Here is a 20,633-nt window from a genome sequence, read left to right as displayed (position 1 = left end):
CCAAAGAGGAAAGCTTATACTCCACTTCATACACAGGAGGTGCTGCTATGTTAGGTGATGGAGATAGCTGCCATTTCTTTATCAGCTGACTGCCGCAGGGACTGTGCCACTAGACATGTGAGATAACAGTCTGGATCAGCACTTGAAGGACACCCAGCAATACAGGAAGAAGATCAATGATCTACAGCACATCAAAAGGGTGAATTCAGCCATTTTCTCTCTGCTAACTCACATTGACACCCCACCACTCAGTGTACAAGCTTCTTGCCAAGGCTCGTAGATTATAATTCCCACTATTGCATGCATTGGGTCCAACAATGGTTCTCAACTACCTCATCATCCCAAGCTACTAACGCGTCCTGCCCTCTGCACTTCCTGCTGATTCACTCAGGATGCCTTGTCACCTCTCCTGTTCACTGATCATCATTCACTTCCATCTACTTCCATCACACTCAATCCCTGTCTTTGCCGCATTGCAGGAAAGATTGGCCCATAACCAGGCCGAGAGAGACAAGATTGGCAGGTGGACATCAGGCTTCCTATTCCTAAGTGGATAAGATTCCAGCATTTCCCGGAGAAAAGCATGAGCCTTGAACTGAATTGGGGAGACCTCAATGGCCAGCCAACCCTTTAAGTTATATTGTGCAGCGCTACTTTCTTTATCACCAACACTATCACCAACATTATCAACATGATCACCAACACTAACTCATTCTTAATCTGCACAAGCTTTTAACCCTCTTAGATGACTAATTCAGTCCCTTCTCTTATACAGCCTTTGGCAGCATCCAACAAATCTCTGCCAAGAAGAGGCCAGTGGCAGAGACCCTTAGCTCCACTTCAACCTGTGAGAAAGTAGAAGCCACTGAGCCCTCAGAGGACACAGCAGTAAGGCTTTCACTGGCATCCTCCACCAGCTCAGGTACCTTCCAGTCAGTGATTATTCTATCTTGGTTAGACTCAGAGGCACGAGCTGGTGAGCACATCATCACTGACACATCTCCTCAGCCGGTCAAGGAAGAAATGTCCCAGATCCTTAATACTTAGGGGACCAGGAGGAGAGCAGGCATCTGCTCAGCTCCAGGATGAAGATCATCCCATGGTCTCAGCCATTAAATGCACAAACAGGGCACAGGAACAAGAGGCAGTTTTGTCAGAGCTACTCGGTAAGCTGAATCGAAGGATAGAGGAATTCAGCAACGTTCCACCACCCCGTGCTGGTTCTGGTGCAGGTGCATTCGTATGCTTCCATAGACAAGTTGGCAACTGCCATTGACAGCCAGATTCAATGGGCTCAGTGTCTGCCTGTAAAGCAATTGGACCTGCACTCCATTGCTCTAGCCTTTGGTGCTTACATCTATGATAAGGCAAGAAAGGGATGAAGGGTCTTAACCTCCCTTTGGAGGTTCGTTCACTGTGGGAGATAGGGTGGTGCCAGTAGGTACCCACAGGGAGGAGGAGCTACACACAGGTCTCTTTGAAGATTTTCCTCAGCACAGTCCCGAGGTGTCTGGCCCCTCAGTCTCACCCTGCCTGTAATCCCAAAGTTTGCAGGAATCTAAAGCAAAGAGATTGAGTCTGCATCTGAGCAACTGTCAGCAGGCCTGGGCCCTCAGTGCCCAAAGGATCCCAGGGATCAGTATTCTACACCAACTGGCCAGAAAGCAGAGCAGTGTCCCACAGCCCAGCTGTGGATGTTGGAACTGCAAATAGACAGTGTGGGACACAGAAGAGAAAATTTACTGGTGGCATAGGTAACACGTCATTTTGGAAGAACTTTCCATTTTCTAAGTTTATATTCACCTAACTGCTATAACGTCTGCTGTACAATAATGTTCACTGTCAGTCCTGGTTAAGTCACAGCCATGTGCAAGATGAGCAGGCGCTTCAGGCAACCTAAAGCTGAAAGAAGTTGCAATCACCAGCCTTGCTCATCTCTCACAAGCAAACAACTCCTTGGCTGCAGATATCCTGAGACATCAGGAAACCCTGAACTGTGACATTGAGGACACCAGCCACAATGATCTCCATGTGAAATCTGTGATCAGATGATCTATGGACAATACTAGAAAAGATAACGAACAAGTTTCTCGAAGGAATGTCTCGCAGCCATTATAATGAAGTCTCATGTTATACCCTCATACAGAGTGGCATGGAGGCTTCCAAAGGGAATCATTGTCATGACTATATGAGGACCTCTGAGGCATGTAACATTAGCCAATTTTATTTTTCACAGCTAAAATTTTAATACTATGTTGAGAATAGAATTCAGCCATTAAATCTGAGGATGGGGTTTAATGCACATTGCTCCAAAAATGGCATGATGACATTGATAGGGGGAAATTCAAGATAGAAAACTTAATTTGTCCATTTTTTCTGGGTTTCCATTGACTTATCCCTGATAAGTCATACTTAGCAGATCCCCCAGGTTTACTTGGCAAGACAGCTGAAAGAGTACCATCTAACCCCTGGACTGATGGCTCCACAGTACTCTGAGTGACATCTATAATTCCCAGGCTGGTTGCACTTGACCTACAGGACTGGCCATTGTCCAATCCCTGACTCTGGCCAGACCAAGTGCCTGACTTACCGTGGTCTACTGGACTGGAATAGGCTTGACTGAGAGTGGTAGCGGTCTCTTACTGATTAATCCCCCCACCCTCCCCATCTTCACTAATGACTACTCCCGTTTGATTTTCAATCGCTGCTATTTGTTTGAAGCAGACACATTGTGTTTGTTACTTGAACTGTGGTATGTAATGCTGGCGTGACTTCGATGTAGTACAGTGCTGCACAGCGTCATGTCCACCCCCTCGACTGTATAGTGCTCTACTCCATGACAAGCTGCCTGCCTGTTCCTAGGAACAAAAAGGAATGCAAGCCACAGAAGCTGGCCGCCTGTAACTGATCACTGAAGACTCAATGCATTAGATGCAATATGAGACACACAGAGGCTGACACCCTGTAAGTCAGTGCAGGAGTCAGTGAGTGTACACTAAGAAAGTAGGTGAAATAGTCAGAGGCTGGCAGCCTCCATGTTAGTGCAAAGTGAGTGAGCGCTAGGTAAACAAGCTAAGAGCCGTAATAAGCAACCTGCACAGGTACATGTGTGTTCCCACATTTGGTGACCTGGTAGAAGCATGTAACTCCTAGGTGTCCCTGAGCATAGTGGAGAAGACATGTTTGCATGAAAGCCGGGACAAACTATCAGCAAGCTGCCGCTGCCAGGTACCTGTTCTGAGTTGGGAATTGCACCATCTATTTTCTCGGTGAAGGAAAGGAAAATTGGAAAATGTAAATAAAACAAGTGGGGTATTAATGAGATGCATTTGCATGGAAGTAAGATAGTAAGGAAGCAAGACAGACAGAGATTCTGAATTTGCCATTTAGAGCTGAAGGGGGAAATTGCAAAACATCTTCTTGATGCCCAGAATCTTATTTTTATTATTTTCTCCATATATTCCCATCTTTCTCACGTCTGCTCACACAACATCAGGGAAGGGAAAACTCTGTCCTACATTTCAGATCACCCACAGTTTTATTGGATTCCAGAACATTCTTAAGGAACTAAGCATTCATGTTGCTAAGAACTGGACTGGGTATGAGGTGGGATGCAGACAACAAAAATTTGGATGAGCTTAAATTTATGAAGACTGGTAGATAATTGATTGGCCAGGACTACATTAGAATAGTCAATAGAGGGAACAAAGAGATGGATGAATGTTTCAGCAATTGATGAACTGAAGCAGAGTTCAGCTTCATGCAAGTGATTCAGAAATATGCTTTGTTTATAAATAAAATTGCCAGATACTTTTTCCCATGAAGACAGATCTCTTTTCATAAGTATGTTTGGTTTGTATTGCAATCATTACAAGTGTTTTGTTTAAATTATTCCAAATGACACATAAATTGAAATGGAAGTATTCAACAACTATCTGTATTCATATTTCAGGTAGGATGTAGGGAATCAGACTAATGTTGTTAATAGTACCATATCTCCTGTGAATGAAGGGCAAGATTTCTTTTAAAATTGAGCAAAGTTCCCTACTTCTTGTAACTCTTAAAGGGGCTGCTTTAAAAATAATGTAATAGGTTTCCACCCAGGTAAAGTAGCTCAGACACAACCCTATATATTAAATAGCTGTTGCATTTCAAACTGATTATCCTGAAAATAAGCATTTGAGGCCCAAACTTGTTTTTTGACAGTTTTAAGAGCTGCTCCACCAATCCTCTCCTTGCTGCTTAATAGTTTGATCGTTCTCTTCAAATACATTGGACTGAATTATACACTCAGGGCAGGCTTCCACTGTTCGGGCCATCACCCAGCCAGCTTTAACTTTTCAGCAGAGATGCTTTTAATGATCATCTGGCAAGGCCTCTGCTCCATTACAGGGGGGCTTTCACACCCCAAGATTGTCAGCTATATGGAGACTGGCAAGTCTGCAGAGCTGGTAGTGCCACCAGGTACAGTGGCCACTGCTGGTACTGCAAAGAAAGCATCAAATAAACATTCAACCTCCAGGTTACTCTGGATTCCTGCTAGGGAGAGTGAGCGACTTGTTGGATAAGGGGAGCAGTGTGGATGTGGGGAGGGAAGTGACGGGCCTCTTATTGTCACTGCACCACCCACCCATTATGCCACACACACCCCATCCTCCACTGGCCAATAAGCTGAAGGGTCAAACCTGTGCTCTAGATTTGGCAGAGGCCTTAGGCTAACATTTAGGTCGTGGATGAGGACCTTAAGTGGGCATTAATTGCCATCCTTCTCCATCTATGTCACCATACACAATCTGATTAACATCCCTTATTCCTCCGCATGAGTAATCAGAAATCAATCCCTGCACACCCAGCCTGGTACATACCATTCTTCGCAATGCACGCACACAGTCAGTGAGTATTTTGGATGAACTGTCAACCACAAATTTATCCCTGCAGTCACTATGTTTCATGACGTAATGAATTATAACATTTTCAGTACAGGAATTATCTTCACTACCGTTCATTGTTATCATATGCTTTGACGGGATGGTAAAGGTCTTTGATCTTGAGGATTTTAGAAAACTAAGTAAGAACTATAAATATCTGCAACTCTGCTCTGCCTGGGTTAAAAGGAGATTATTTTGTCAGTTGTATCCTGCCAGTTGAAATAGAATCAGTAATTAAGTTGTAAATAGATTGATGTCTAATTGTAATAAAAATTTTGGTACAGCTTCATGTCAATAATGGCTGGATTGTTGGCAGGGAGATGGCCAGTTTGTATAGATGTTTAAAACAGCAAAGGTTCTACTCAAACAAAAGAAGAGATTGCTGTAGAAATTCAGCAGGTCTGGCAGCATCTGTGAGGAGAAAACAGAGTTAACATTTTGAGTCCAGTGACCCTTCTTCCTAAGTGTTCTAAGGAACGGTCACCGGATTCAAAACATTAGCTCTATTTTATCTTCACAGATGCCGCAAGACCTGCTGAATTTCTCCAGCAATTTCTGTGGTTTTTATGTTTCAGATTTCCAGTTCTTTGCTTTATGTTGAAATTCAACTCAATGTGTGTTTACAATATCATGTGGTTTGGTCATGAAATTGGACTTAATGTTGTGAGATCAGCCTAAATCTTTCCAGGAGCTGCAATCGCTGACGAATTGCTGCACTGCTGCTCTCATTTTTTTGTAATGATGAAGTTTCATATTTCTCATTGGGATTTCTGACCCCAGTATCTTTGTAAATGTAAAGCATACCTTAAGTCTCCAAATTTCTTCATAGCACTGAGTTGCTGGAGGGAAGTCAAGTCACGCCCCATTTTAAAAACACTAGCTACAGTATCCTGGTTAGTCCATTCACTAATACACTGAAGAGTTTTGTGACAGTTAAGCAGCTTTTTAGTGTGTTAATAAATGAATATGAGTGAGGTCAGTGTTTTTTTTTCATTCATGGGATGGGGTATAGTCTGCTGGGCCAGCCTTTATTGCCCATCCCTAGTTGCCTTTGAGAAGGTGTTGGTGAGCTCTCTTCTTGAACTGCTGCAGTCTATGTGCTGTCGGTTGACCCACAATGCCACCAGAGTGGCAGGTTCAGGATTCTAACAAAGCAACATTGAAGGAACGGCAATGTATTTCCAAGTCAGGAGAGTGAGTGGCTTGGAGGGAAACTTGCAGGTTGTGGTGTTCCTATGTATCTTGCTGTCCTTGTCCTTCTAGATGGTATCCTATACCAGCTGAGGTTACCATGAAGGACCTCTTTCTCAAGCTCTCCCCTGTCCTGAGGTGTGGTGATCCTCAGGTTAAACCGCCACCAGTCATTTCTCCCTAAACAGAGAGCAGCACTATGGTCTGGTAGGACTACAGTGACATTACCTTTACTTTACATTTAAATGTTGTTGGTTGAGACTTTGGAAGATGTAGTCTAAATTTCAGCCTTTGCAGTATCCAGCGCCTTCGGGCATTTCTTGATATCATGTGGATGGAATTCATTTGGATGAAAACTGGCATTCATGATGCTGAGGACCACTGGGAGAGACTGAGATGCATCATCTACCTGCCACTTCTGGCTGAAGATTGTTGTAAATGCCTCAGCCTTATCTTTTGCACTGGTGTGCTGGACTCCTCCATCATTGCGGATGGAATATTTGCGTGCCCCTTTCTCCAATGAATTGTTTAATTGTCCGCTAGTATTCACAATTGAATGTAGCAGGACTGCAGAGCTTAGATCTGATTTGTTGGTTGTGGGATTGCTTAGCTCTGTCCATCATTTGCTGCCTTTGCTGTTTGGCATGCAAGAAGTTCTGCAAGGAACAAAAACAGAAATTCCTGGCAAAACTCAGCGGGTCTGGCAGCATCTGTGGGAAAAGACACTAGAATACAAGAGTAACTGGGTTGGAAACATTAACTCTGTTTGTCTTCCCACAGATGTTGCCGGATCTGCTGAGTTTTGCCAGCAATTTCTGTCTTTTTTGTTTCAGATCTCCAACATCCACAGTTTTTTTGTTTTATTTTACTATTTGGTAGCTTCATCAGATTGACACCTCATTTTTAGGTATGCCTGGTGCTGCTCCTGGCATGCACTACTGCATATTACATTGAAGCAGGGTTGATCCCCTGGCTTGATGACAATGATAGAATTTAGAAGAACCTCCAGCAAATGCAAGCCCAAACTATTCAACCTCACCTCATAAGACAGGGCCTCCATACTCGGGGTCTGCCTAGTGCATAGTCTCTGGTCTGCTTCCAAACCAGTCTAACTTTCCACAGATAATAACTCTTCACAGTCTTACAGCTATGATCTGACTAGTGCCTTGTATAGTTCTATCAAGACTTCCCAATTTTTATCCTCCATTCTCTTTGAAAGAAAGGCCAACATTCCGGTTGCCTTCCTTATTATCCACTGAACTTGCATGCAACGTTCCTGCAAATTCTTTATTCACTCATGGGATGTGAGTGACACTAGCTGGGCCAACATTTATCTCCTGTCCCTAGTTGCCCTTAAGAAGGTGGTGGTGAGCTGCTTTCTTGAACTGCTGCAGTTCATGTGCTGTAGGAAGACCCACAATGTTGTTAGGGAGGGAATTCCAGGATTTTGACCCAGTGATACTGAAGGAACAGTAATATATTTCCAAGTCAGGATGGTGAATGGTTTGGAGTTCCCATGTATCTGCTGTCCTTGACCTTCTAGATGGAAGTGGTCATAGGTTTGGAAGGTGCTTTCTAAGGATCTTTGGTGAATTTCTGCAGCGCATCTTGTAAATGGCACACACTGCTGATTCTGAGTGCCACTGATTGAATGACTGAATGTTTGTGGATGTGGTGCCAATCATAAAGAGTTATGCATGAAGATTCCCAAATCTTTCAGTTTTGTACCTTTCTGCAGTCTTTCTCCATTTAAATCCATCAGAGAGTGGTGGGTGCGTGGAATGCACTGCCGGCGGTAGGGTATGCAGGGTAGTTTGATCTTAGAGTAGGATAATAGGTCGGCACAACATTGTGGGCCGAAGCGTCTGTACTGTGCTGTACTGTTATGTGTTCTATGTTCTTAAATAATATTCAGCTCCTCTATTCTTCCTGTCAAAGTGTATAACCTTATATCTTCCCAACATTATATTCCATCTACCAAGTTTTTCCCACTCAATCAACCTGCCTATATCCCTCTGCAGACACTTTGTATCATTTTCAACCCTTACCTTCCAAGCTATTTTTGTGTGATGCAGCCCTAGTTACTTGTTTAGCTGGGGTACAGGTCCAACTGTGGTTTAATTGAAGCCTGACAGATCAGAATAACTCCCTTCTACCCCAGTATTGTTGCTAGTGCCCCATTCCATCCACACTAATCTTTGAGTCACACATTTAACTCCTTGACTTTATATATCCTATGTCAGTTATCCTGTAATCAATTAGTAATCTGGAGATTATTACATTGATGGTTCTACTTTTTCATTTACTCCGAACTATTCAAAGTTTACAGGAGAACCTCCTTTTAAGTAACCACTTCCGGGATGGATTTCGGTCAGGTTTAAGGTTTTCAGGATTTCAAAAAATACGTGATCCCACAGTCTCTGATTTTTGAGGATACAAATATCCCCAGTGTCTTCTCTTCTGACTCTGATTTGATTCTGCCTAATCAAGTTTCTGTGAAATGCCTGAAGATGTTTTTCTGTGTTAAAGGTACTAGATAAATGCACTTTTTTGTTGCTAACGGACTAGGAATGATCTTAACAGTTGATCAGATTTGGCAGTGTTGTCTGTTTTGAGGAAATCCTGAAACAAAGTAACAATTTAACAGCCTCAACCACATCACTGAAATCTCCTTGTTTGATTTGCTGAGGACTTCGATAGATTTGAAGCCAGTGTTTTCTGCGAATGATACAGAGCCACCAAACCCGAATGACTGGTTTGATTTTCTCTTCCCTATGGAGACAACATTGGGAACAGGCATGCTTTGCAAATCGCATTCCCAGATGGCATGCCAGTGACTCAGTGACTTTGGGATGCGCTGCTATTTCAAAGTATGGATGGTGGTGGGGGACATCGAGCTGGGAACCCGCATGCCTCCAATTAATTGCCCATTAAACTCCTTGAAGAGCTTGTTAACAGGACTGGGAGGGCCAGAAGGCAATTTTCAAATTGCAGATCGCCAACATTTGTGCACAGCTGTCAGGTGCAATGTAGGGAGTGATCAGATAATGATTTATTTTTGGAGGAAAAAAAAATGTTTGACAATGAGAGCTATTTTCTCCGATCGGGTGCAATACCTTTTAATTGGCTGCCTGGTCACTTCACCATCAGGCTGCTAGCCCTTTGTTGTTCTGCCTCTTGTATTTTGCACAGCAGCTTGCCCAATCATGGCTACCCTTGAGGATTGTAACCATGGGTTGACTCCTGCCTCCTGCAGTCTTCAGAGCTTTTAATTGGGTACAAGTGCTTTTGAAGGCACTGTCACGAGTGGTGCGGACCCTGTACCATGTCAGATTTTGCAGGTATCTCTGCTTCCCTACCCTGCCTTAAAATTCCTGGAAGAGGTCTCTGGCTCTGAAATACTTTTTGAGCATCAATAATATAATTTCACCTATTAACCAGTATCAGAAAACCGGATGGAACAGCCACTGCTTGTAATTACGTAGTAATTTTAGTGTACAAACGTCTCATTTTAAGACAAAAGTCAGCAGGCAAATGAGTTTCCAATGAATACCATAATCACTTTGAACTTTATTACAATGCATTTTACATTGATTGTCACTGCAGCTAGTAGAAAGCTAAAACAAAGCAAGATAGCTTAAGCCATAGAATCATGATGATAGCACAGAAGGTGGTCATTTGGCATGCCATGGCCCTTTAAAAGTTACATCATGCCTGTGAAAATAATTCGACAGTAGACCATAATTTTAAAAAGAAAGAGCCAAGGAGTAGTGTAGATGGTGCAATCTCAAAATGGATGCCAGTGGGACAGGTGGTTTCTAGTCTCTGGACAGACAGAGATGATATGATTGGGAATTTACTTAGAATTGCCAATGGGTTTTCCAAGAGTAAATTGACTCCCACTCACCAATTCAATGGAAGGCATTTAGAGGATGGCGACTGTCGGTCCACATAGTTTGAATGATTGACTGATTGATTGTTATCACATATACTGAGGTACAGTGAAAGGTGTTATTTTGTGTGCTATACGGGCAAATTGTTCCATACACAGAGTGCAGAATACAGTGTTACAGCCGCAGAGAAGGTGCAGAGAGAGATCAATGTTAACATTTGAGACGTCTGTTCAAAAATCTGATAGCAGCGGGGAAGAAGCTGTTCTTGAATCTATTCGAATGTGTATTCAAACTTTTACACCTTCTGCCTGATGAAAGAGGGTGGAAGAGAATATAACAGGGGTAGGAGGGATCTTTGATTATGTTGGTTGCTTTCCCATGTCAGCGGGAAGTATAGATGGAGTCAATGAATGGAAGGCTGGTCTGCGTGATAGACTGGGCTGTATTCATGACTCTTTGTAGTTTCTTGCAGTCTGGGAAGAGCTGTTGTCATATCACACTGTGATGCATCCAGATAGAATGCTCTCTATGGTGCATCTATAAAAATTGGTAAGAGTCCTTGTGGACATGCCAAATTTCCTTAGCCTCCATAGGAAGCAGTGACGTTATTGTACTTTCTTGACCGTCGTGGCGATGTGAGTGGACCAGGACAGATTGTTGGTGATCATCACTCCCAGGAACTTGATGCTGTCCATTATCTTCACCAGAGTACCATTGATACAGACAGGTGCACACCCTCCACTCCGCTTCCTGAAGTCAATGACCAGCTCTTTTGTTTTGTTGACGTTAATGGAGAGATTGTTGTCTTTACACCATACTACGAAGAACTCAATCTCTTTCCTATAATCTGTCTCATTAGAATGTCAAATACAGTTTCTCAGTGAATTAAATGTTGATGGAATGTCAGTTATCTTGCTTCACATCTCCACACTCCCGACCTCACCCCCACATTATGTGTCAAATGCCTTAGCTCCAAAATCATTTGGACGATGGGATGCATCAAACTGCCAACTCATGACCAAAGTTAGCAAGCACTGGGACTATAACCTATTACTGCGTAAGAAAACCCAGCAAGGCAATCTGGAAGCTATGGAGCAGAGTGGTCACGTACAGCAAAGGAAGAAGTAACCCTGTCTCTAAAAGACAGTCATCATAGGCAAAGAAAAGGGCTTTCACCTACAAGATCATATTTCTTCACTTTAGCAGCTCAGCCACGGGAAAACCAACAACTTCCACCTTCATTTGTTTATAGAGAATCAAGACAGAATCCCTCAGGACTGCAACAGTTTTCAACCTTTACCTTTCAGGACTGATTAAAAATAAGTAACTTGTTTCTTGTTATTCTGTTGGTTATATAAACACATGTTGCATCTCTAGCAATAACCTTTTCTTGTGTGTATGCGTCTGCGTGTTTGGAGAGTGGGTGTTTGTTTATATGTTGGGTGTTGCAAAAAATTTTAAAAAAAACTTTTGTTTAATCTAAATGTAAAATAAAGCCTGTCTGTGTCTTTTTCTTAGTGTCATGGCACTCAAAAGTGTTAAACACATTCCTTTTCAAAGATAAACTTTGTTGGAGTTAGCTGAAAAATAAGGAAAAAGAGAAACTGTTCTTCTACTACAACTTACCATCAGTAATACCCATGCCAGCTCTCTGCAAGAGCAACCCATCTACTCTCACCCCTTTGTTTCTTCATAACCCTGCAATCTTTTCTCTTTGGATTACTATCCAATTCACTTTCAAAAGCCATGGTTAAACTTACCTCCTCTACATTTTCAGGCAGTACATTCTTGATCCTAACTACGCACTGCATTAAAAAGAAATGGCCTCTTGTGTTTTTTTGCCAATCACCTTAAATTGGATGCCTTCTGATTCTCAACCTTCTGCCAATTGGAATGGCAATGAGATAGGTCTCGTTTCGCTTTGGCTGATAAAGACTTAAATTACACTTCAGAGTTTGCGTGGATGTAAAGCTGCAACCACTTCACACAAAACACAAACAATGTAATTTAACTAGTCTGACACATTTTCAGATTACTATCTGGCTCGGGACTAAAAGTAAATATTGCTGTAAGCACAGACCTATTATCACATTTCTTTCCACCATCAAAATTTAACAGAAGGACAATTTCCCTTTTCATAAATATCAACTCCATCAGGATGCTTTATTGAAATCTTTTAGCTGGAATGGCAACAGGATCAGTGGAATTTTCCCACACTGCATGGTGTATTATATTCTCCAGTGTCAAGAATGCCATTCCTTTTTTTTCGCGTAGGCATTTGTTCGCATGAACCTAATTCATTATGTTCCCCTCCACCCCCCCAAAAAAAAACTGAGTCCACATGTTGTGGAAAATATTTGATGGAAAAGAAGTTAGTTTTTATGAGGCAAGACTTTAATGAACACTTCACACGAGAGTTTGAAGTACCTGATTACAGCAATTTGTGTTCAGCCCACGCGTGGATTTGTTTGAATTTACATTTCACTTTGCACTGGAAGCCATTGTATAATTAGTCACAATGATGTTAGCATACAGAAATTGGAGATAATTGCCTGAACATAGCTGAAGTTTTTCAAGAGAAGCCTGGCTTTTTTGTTTCTGGAACTGAGCTCACTTTCCCATTCTGGCATTTGTTAACACTTATTTCATTACGAGTGCATCCACTAAGGTTGGACTTGGCATTTTGGCACTAGATCTGAAAATATGCTAAACTTTTGCATTTTTCTTTTTATTTCTTTTCAGCTCATTAACAGCATACTGTTGTGTACTTGCTCCAGTATTTTTATTTCTGTTGAAATTCTACATCTTTCTGAATTATTCTTCCCCTTGTTCATTTATGTTCATCTCCTCCCTTCTTATGTTTGTCCATCAAATGTCATTTTCTCATTTGTTCCTTTTTTATTTAATATGAGGCACAAGATTCCATAACAGAGAGGAGGGGAAAATGTAACACAACAACATCAACCCATGCTTCATTAAGAAGGAAGGAAGACTTGCAATACAGCTTGGTGTATGGCTGCAGGACATTCTATAGTACTTAATGATGAAGTAGGTACCTCTGAAGTATAGTTACTACTGTAACATAGGAAACGCAACAGCTAAACTTGTATAAATAACAATGAAATATATGACTAGAATAATCTATTTTAGTGACATTAGTAATGATAGAGTTTAGAGCTTGCCTGCTGTTCCTCAAAATGGCACCATTTATGTCCACTGTTGAGAATTGTGAAGCCAGAAGATAGCACTTCACACAGGATAGCACTACATCTAGAATTTTACCAGCCCTTCCAGGGTGGGACATAAAGGGGTGTTAAAGTGACAGACCAAAACTTTAAGAGGGAAATCCAACAAATTTCCCTTGTCAGGAATATTTCCAAAAGCAGGGACAACAGCTATTCACTGTATGTTGACAAGAGGTGGATAGCCAATTAATCTAATTGATTGAAAAGCAAAATAATCTGAAAATCTGAAATAAAGACAAAAATTGCTGACATTTATTTGTCAGTCATGTTGAATCTATGGAGGTAAAACAGGGATAATGTTGAAAGGCTCTTTGTTTCTCTTTCCACTGATGCTGCCTGACCTGCTGAGTATATCTGGTTTTAATCCAACTGTTTGACTTGTAAACAGCCATTTTACAGACTCAATGGCTTTCTACCAGCATTACAATGCCCCCATGCTGGTTGAGAAGTTTCCTAGCTTTACCAAGGTGGTCTTCCATCAGTTTCCTAGCTGGAATGTCCATTCTGGAGACTGTGGCACCTGGCCCTGGCACAGAGATAAAGGTTCCTTATGCATGTGAGGGCATTTCAATTGAGGCATTCTCTTTTTCATATGGCAGACTCGGCAGTGGCCAGCTTTATCAGTTAGTTATTCAGAGCCCTCAGTCTCCATACAAATTCCTCCTCCATCTGCAACTGGGCTGGGAGTTTGGAGAGGTGGAAGGATGGTGGCTCTGGTGACGTGACCTCTTAGTTGGCTGTCCTTGGTAAAATACTGCTACAGCTCTGCTGCTGCAAATGTGGTCTCAACATAGGCTTTTCAATCCAACATCAGGACATCTGGTGAAATTACAGCCCGAAACAACAACCTTCTGAATCAGAAGCAATAAAGATACCACTGAACTACTAATCTAAATAACTAATAGAATGATACAATGCAGGGGCAATATAGCATCTATTATATTATGACACATTTTTCTGTTGGACATGTGCTGTTGGCTTAGTCTAATTATATAATATAGCTATTACACAGGAACAGAATATGTGTTTTGCAATGAAACTATCAGACTTATGTTGCATGGTTACTGCTATATCCAAATTACTTCTGTCAAAGTATTTAGGCATTGGTTGGGTGTTTTAAAGGTGAAGTCAGGGTTTATAATGTGAAATCAAAAAAATTCCCAAAGGAATGGATAGGAAAATCTGAATGTATACAAACCCTGTTAGAACAAGTAGTGTATAAATATCTCAGGCAGCATCTTGTGTCCTTAAGAAAGACATAGTCTAAATTTACATCCCAAAATGAATGCATAAAATGGAATTCCATTAGTTAAACTGTAATCTGTATCTATAGAGCACTGTAATATCCTTACAATATTTGCTGTACCATTTAAAGCAAAAAGGGGCCTAAAAACAAAAAGAAATGTAAATCTGAACTGGATTTTCTGCCAAATTCAGTCAGTTAATTTTTTTGTAGATTTCAGCGTGTATGTTTTATATCTCAGCAATACAGACATGACATACTAGTTTATATGTGTAAATGAACTTTACTGTAAACTGTAAAATCTGTTCCATGCTTACAGCATCTTCTACAGTTTGTTTACTTTTATCTGGATCCACACTGAGGTTTAATGACAGTAAAGTCATAATAGGTTGAATTGCAAGGGGTCCACCCCTAAATTTTTTTAAGCAGAACTTCAAGATAGCCAAGGAAGTCCCTACATAGCCCAAATTTGCCTTAAAATGTGCTCTATTTTTAAAGAAAAGGAAACACTGTGACACAGTGAAATATGTGGAAAACATGTATATTCTTCATTTTTTTCATACCTTATAATAACAGCCTTGTACAGTAAAGAGATTCAAAAAATATTGGGAGTTACCCTGGGAAAAACCTTATAAACTTTTTTCTACTTGTCATGTGGTCTTTGAATGAGTCTGTCATGTCATCAATGCCAACAAATTTGTTTTCCATGTTTTCATGCTGCAGTGTGAAATCCTGGAGCATCTCTCTACCCTTTGTGGTTTCGGTCAGGGAAATAGACGAGTGAGCAGGGAGGCAGTCATTAGATTCTCCAGGGTCATCAGGGTGATAATCTTCCTTTACTTCTGTTGATATGCTTTGTTTGCTTTCCTAATCCATGCCACAAAAATGCTGGAGGTCGTCCAGGCAGGTTTGTTAGCCTTATACTGCATATAGTGTCTTTACACTCACAAAGCAGTGTGACTTCTTGGGCTTTCCTATAATAAGAAGTGCTAGCTTTTCAGTGCCATCCATAGAAGTGACACATACCTTGCTTCACTTTCCACCATTACATTAAGCATTAAAGAGTGACCTGGTAAAGACATCAAAACAGCTCTATTTCATATGTGGTCAAAGTATCTCAAAAATCCCACTCAGGACGTGGTTGAGGCTATCTTGCAGCCATCACTGCAGGCTTGCCTTTGATTTTATGCTGTAGCAGAGTCTAACTCCACTTTTCATGGTTGGCATGGTCATATGACAATCTTGCATGTGTTCAACTCCTTCAGAGTTACCATGCCAGAACATTTGCTCATCACAGTCTTCTTTTCATTTCCTGTCCTACTGATGAGTGTAACTGTCAACTTCACCACTGGAGTTTCTGGTTATCTGAATTTTACTCATCACAATTTCATTCTAATCAAGTACAATGAGCAACAATAGTAATAGACTTAGCAAGTCAGACACAAACAATTGAAAGCGACGCATGGAGTGAGGAAATTATTCAGAAGCTTTATGAGAAACAAGTACTCGATCGCTTCCATTTCCCAATTAACATATCCAGTGACTCAAAATATACCTGCCTCATAGGGGAAGGTGAAGGCAAATTATATTTCAGTAAGAGGAATATGAACCTGCCTTACATTCTGCCCTTTAATCTATTTGACTGCTAAACACGAGTGCACATTAGTTTCAAGCAGGCATTGATCAGTGAAAGGGATGAAAATCTTTATTATTTGTAAGGCCAGTGTGGGCGCTCACAGATTGTTTCCTGATACAAACTCAAAGGTACAATTGAGATTTTTAAGTAAGATTCTCAGCTGTTTGTTTTTCAACAATGCAGGAGCTGCTAGAACCCTGACACAGTGGCACTTTGTACATGATGATTCCACCCACTCATGTACCATGGCATCCATTGAATAGCTTTGCTTCCCAGGTTCCGGGATAAGAAATTTAGCTGAGGTCAGATGTGGGGACCTCTCCATTGCAAATAGAAATCCTGCCCCAACAGCAGTTTACTAAATGAGAATATTGAGTCCATTGTTGCCACCAATTACCAAAAACAATGTCGTGCTAGTTGAGGAAGGATCAAAGACTGCTTCTCTTCTCCTAGTATGAGTCAACTTTCTAATCCAATGTTAGAAATTTTGTACGGCTTACGTATGTTCAGCCTAGGAATTTCCATGATAAGGTGCCTGCAGATCAGGTCAACAGTAGTTGCCTGTCAGATGCACCAACTTCTCATGAAGGCAGAATGTGAATCCTGAATTACTGCTGGAAAAGATTCAATAACTTCATGCAGGTGGTTAAAACCAATAAATACTTCTTCAAAAGACATTGGCCGACTACAGATCCAACCTCACACTGCTCAGTGCACCATACCTCCACTCATCAGAGCCACAGCAGAGAATCAATGGGTGACAGGGACACCTGCATCAACTGAACCAAGTGAAGGGGATAATTCTCCTCATCACAGTGACAGCTATGACCCAGACTATTCTATCTGTCATTATGGAGAACATCAAGATAAAGTATGTTTCTACCCTCTGCCACATCTCAAATCTAAGCTCACTCCTATCCTGCTATCTGACATGAAGTAAAAGCTGAAAATGGTGTAACCACGGACTTACTGATTAACACACAACACACATCTTTAATCCTGACTCTTCCCTTTTACAGTTTGCTATTCATTATCCACGATTTGCTGTCTAGCCTGACCAACCAGTGCAACCTCATCTTAATGGGTGAGAACAGTGGCAGATCCCTGATGAAGAAGTATCAGCTGACACTCCAACTCCGATACCACATTTACTTCCAACACATGATGAATCAACAGGCATGAGTGGACTGCAGCTGGACCAACAGAAACAGATAACCTATGTGCTAACTCCCCAGTTGGCAAGGTCACAGATGTGTTAGGAGACTCAGATGAAGACTTTGACAAGGTGTTTTTTTAGGCATGTCAAGTGAGATAAGTGATATATCTATTGCCTCACTCCATGAAGCCACTTATGGGATTTGGCTGTAATGCAGCATCTGACGTCCAATGTCTCAGCGTTGATTGCAGTACAAATAGATTCCACCCAATGAATCAGTGCAGCAGTGGAGGTTCAGGTGGGTGTTGTGAGATCCATGCTTGTTATCATTGTTATGCTTAGAGGGTAGGAAGGGAATGATCCTAATAATATTGCATCTTAATATGTTTATAATATTTAAATTCTATTGTTAAAATGGAGCCTTGCCAGATTTAAAAAATGGCTGCTAGCAAATACAGAATGAACAAGATGCCTGCTTCCAGAAATTTCCAAGACAAAACTGAACTCATCACCTTGTGGAATGTGACTCTTCGTACAGTTTATGATCATTCTGGTCAAGTCAATCCAAAGGACTAGCAGATAAACTGTCTACCTCGTCTAGTTCTGAACAAAGGAGACTATCAAAACTCATTATGGTTTAACTTGGTGCAAATGATTCCACAGTTATCTACAAAAAAAAATTCAATGGTTTCTGAAGAGGGAAGATCAAAACCACTTCATTAGCAGTGTATCTCAATTCAAAGCCCCAGTAACATGACTGAAACTGCTGGTTTGTTTGAATCACCTTTAAGTATATGGCTTTGGCAGTTGTTCATCAGCACGCTTGTAACAACTGAAGACTAAGCAGCTCCAGACTTAACGGAATACCTTCCTCTGATATTGATATCTTTTAAAAGCCTGATTTCTGAAATGAAAACTATGTCTCACACTTTGAAATGGACCAATTTCCAGGTTACAGCTCTTTTATTTTTTGTCAGCAATTTCTTTGTGTCTGAGCTCCTATGAAAGTGACTTCTGTGCACAGACAACTGAAAGAATCTGAACTGGACATTAACTACTCGATTCTGTAAGTCATGTGAACTAATTTTGACATCTTTAATTTTGAGTCATTTATAACACCACTCCTTTTATTTCTCTTTCTTTCTTGGCTACATTCGTGAGAGAATGTGAATCACGAACAGCTCTCCTGGGTTTTGAATGCAGTAATAAGCCCTGCTTTGTCTTAACCTTAAAGAAATTGCTGTGGGTCATTTAAGTCTGGACTTTACAAACAGGATTTGGGAAAACACACTGATGCCTCTTCTTAAATGGGAAAATGAAACAAGAAAAGATTTTTTAAAAGAAAAACCCTCTTGCTGACAGGAGGGAGGGACATAAATATAATTTAATTCACCTCTCACTTCTGTCTATTACAGCATACAAACCCAGCTATGCAAGCTCAAACGACCGCTATTGTCGCTGTAGGTACCAATGTTCAAAGAGGTTTGTAGGGTGCCACAAGATCCCAACAATGACTGGATATTCTGGCCTACCGTCCCAAAATAGTGGGTGGTACACAAAGTTAATGTTCTATTTTGGATTGGCAGCATTTGTACTCTGATCATTTTCACTCCATTAGTGACCCTACTGTTACTTCTCAGCTAGACAGACAAGACTGCCAAGGTGGTGCACACCAAAGCCCAGCCCATACAATGTTTCACAAAGCCACTCACAGAATCTCTTAGTGAAAGTCAACAGCCTTCCACCAGTCATGCTGCTGTCACTGGGATTGTATTGCAAAGAAATAGTAGGTCCAGCAAAGCCACCTACAAGACAAATGTGAACAAATACACAAGCGTGCATAGCTCAGTTTTAGCAGTATTGTCAGAAATGTTATTTGATGAAGTTGATTGTAAAATGTGTTTTGTTGGAGGGTGTTTCCTTTGATTTTGGCCAAAAAGACACTTTGATGTAACAAAACTGACAGATTGAAATGTGGGTAATTATAGAGTAATGACAATATAAAGTGGTTATTGGGAATAGACCAGAGTCTGGTTAAAGTCCGATGGATAACACAGATGGCTTGAAGGTGTGCTTGATATCCAGTGGCCTTCATGAAAGGAGGATTATGTAGGATACAATGGATAACCAAATACGTTCAGTACAGGAAGTATCAAGAGGCCAAATGAAGCTCTTAAATGGCACTTGAAGACCTCATCCCACCACCACTAGTATTCAGTCAGCAGTGGCCTGGGACTAGCCTGAGAGCACACATCATCTAGTCAACCCTGATGGGTATCCCTGTGGCCTTGGATGAGGGTCCTATCACTCATCCTGCCTCCAATAGAGGGAGGCTCCCCACCATAGGTTTTATACAGTGATATTAACTGTTCAGGCAATTTTCTGAGCACTTGAGTGAAGAATTTTCATTTCTTCTTTGTATATTTAACTGCAAAGCAATTGACTGCATTTTCATTTAAAGCATATATTACAAGTTTTGGGACTGGATCAGCTATTCCTTCTGGTACAGCTGACTGGTCACTCCCATGAAATATCTATTATTTTGTATTTTGGAGTCTGCCCATCGTACCAAGACATGAAATTCATATTCCGGGGGTGTGTATAGATAGGACCTCTGTTTGACTTGAAGTAGCCATTATTGGTTCCGAGTTTTCAGTCTCTAGCTATAGCTTTGGTGGAAGATCTGTAAAAGCCCCAGAGGAAGGAAAGCCGATTTTTAGCCATTCTGATTTTCTGCAGTGATTTCTCTGATCTCCAACTGAAGTTATTGTGGTACATTAGGAGGATTCCCCACTGAGATTCAGGAAGAATGGCCTACAAATTTGATTCCACCATGCCTGTTTTAAAGGCATAAAATAGATACCTAAGAAGCCAATATAGTAATTGGAGGCGTGCCACCCACCATGCTGGATCAATCTCTTCTGCAGGCTTGCTGGAATCATTTAAGACTTTTATTGCAGTCATGGACTATCTGCCTTTTCACTTGGAAGATAAGTGGGATAAGCTATGAAGACAGAAGAAAGGAAAAGCATCTAGGGGATAAAGGTGGAAGTGGACACTGCACAGGAGACCAAATCTAGAGCAGATTTTCAGGGGACATTTCTTACTTAATCTAAAATAAAACAGAAATTGCTGGAGAAACTCAGCGGTTCTGGCAGCATTTGTAGACAGAGGAGCAAAGTTAATTTTTGACTCAGAACATTAACTCTGTTTCTCGCTCCAATAATCCTGTTTATATTTCACATCTCCAGCATCCTTAGTATTCTGAGATAGTAGGAACTGCAGATGCTGGAAAATCTGAGATAACAAGGTGTAGAGCTGGATGAACACAGCAGGCCAAG

At 41.2% G+C, this 20,633-nt stretch overlaps 1 protein-coding gene across 1 annotated transcript in view; it reads left to right on the top strand.

Annotated features, from left to right (window-relative positions):
• LOC109931812 (histone deacetylase 9-like) overlaps nt 1-20,633 on the top strand; it is a 948,406-nt gene that overhangs the window by 850,811 nt on the left and 76,962 nt on the right. The window contains exon 22 of the mRNA XM_048608478.1: nt 18,317-18,358. Coding sequence (XP_048464435.1) covers nt 18,317-18,358 — 42 coding nt within the window. The remainder of the gene's footprint in view (nt 1-18,316; nt 18,359-20,633) is intronic.

This window comes from Rhincodon typus, chromosome 2 (genome assembly GCF_021869965.1).
Source record: "Rhincodon typus isolate 14 chromosome 2, sRhiTyp1.1, whole genome shotgun sequence".
NCBI classification, from domain to species: Eukaryota; Metazoa; Chordata; class Chondrichthyes; order Orectolobiformes; family Rhincodontidae; genus Rhincodon; species Rhincodon typus.
Note: the sequence above shows the minus strand (reverse complement) of the source record. Positions and strands in the feature narration are given on the sequence as shown.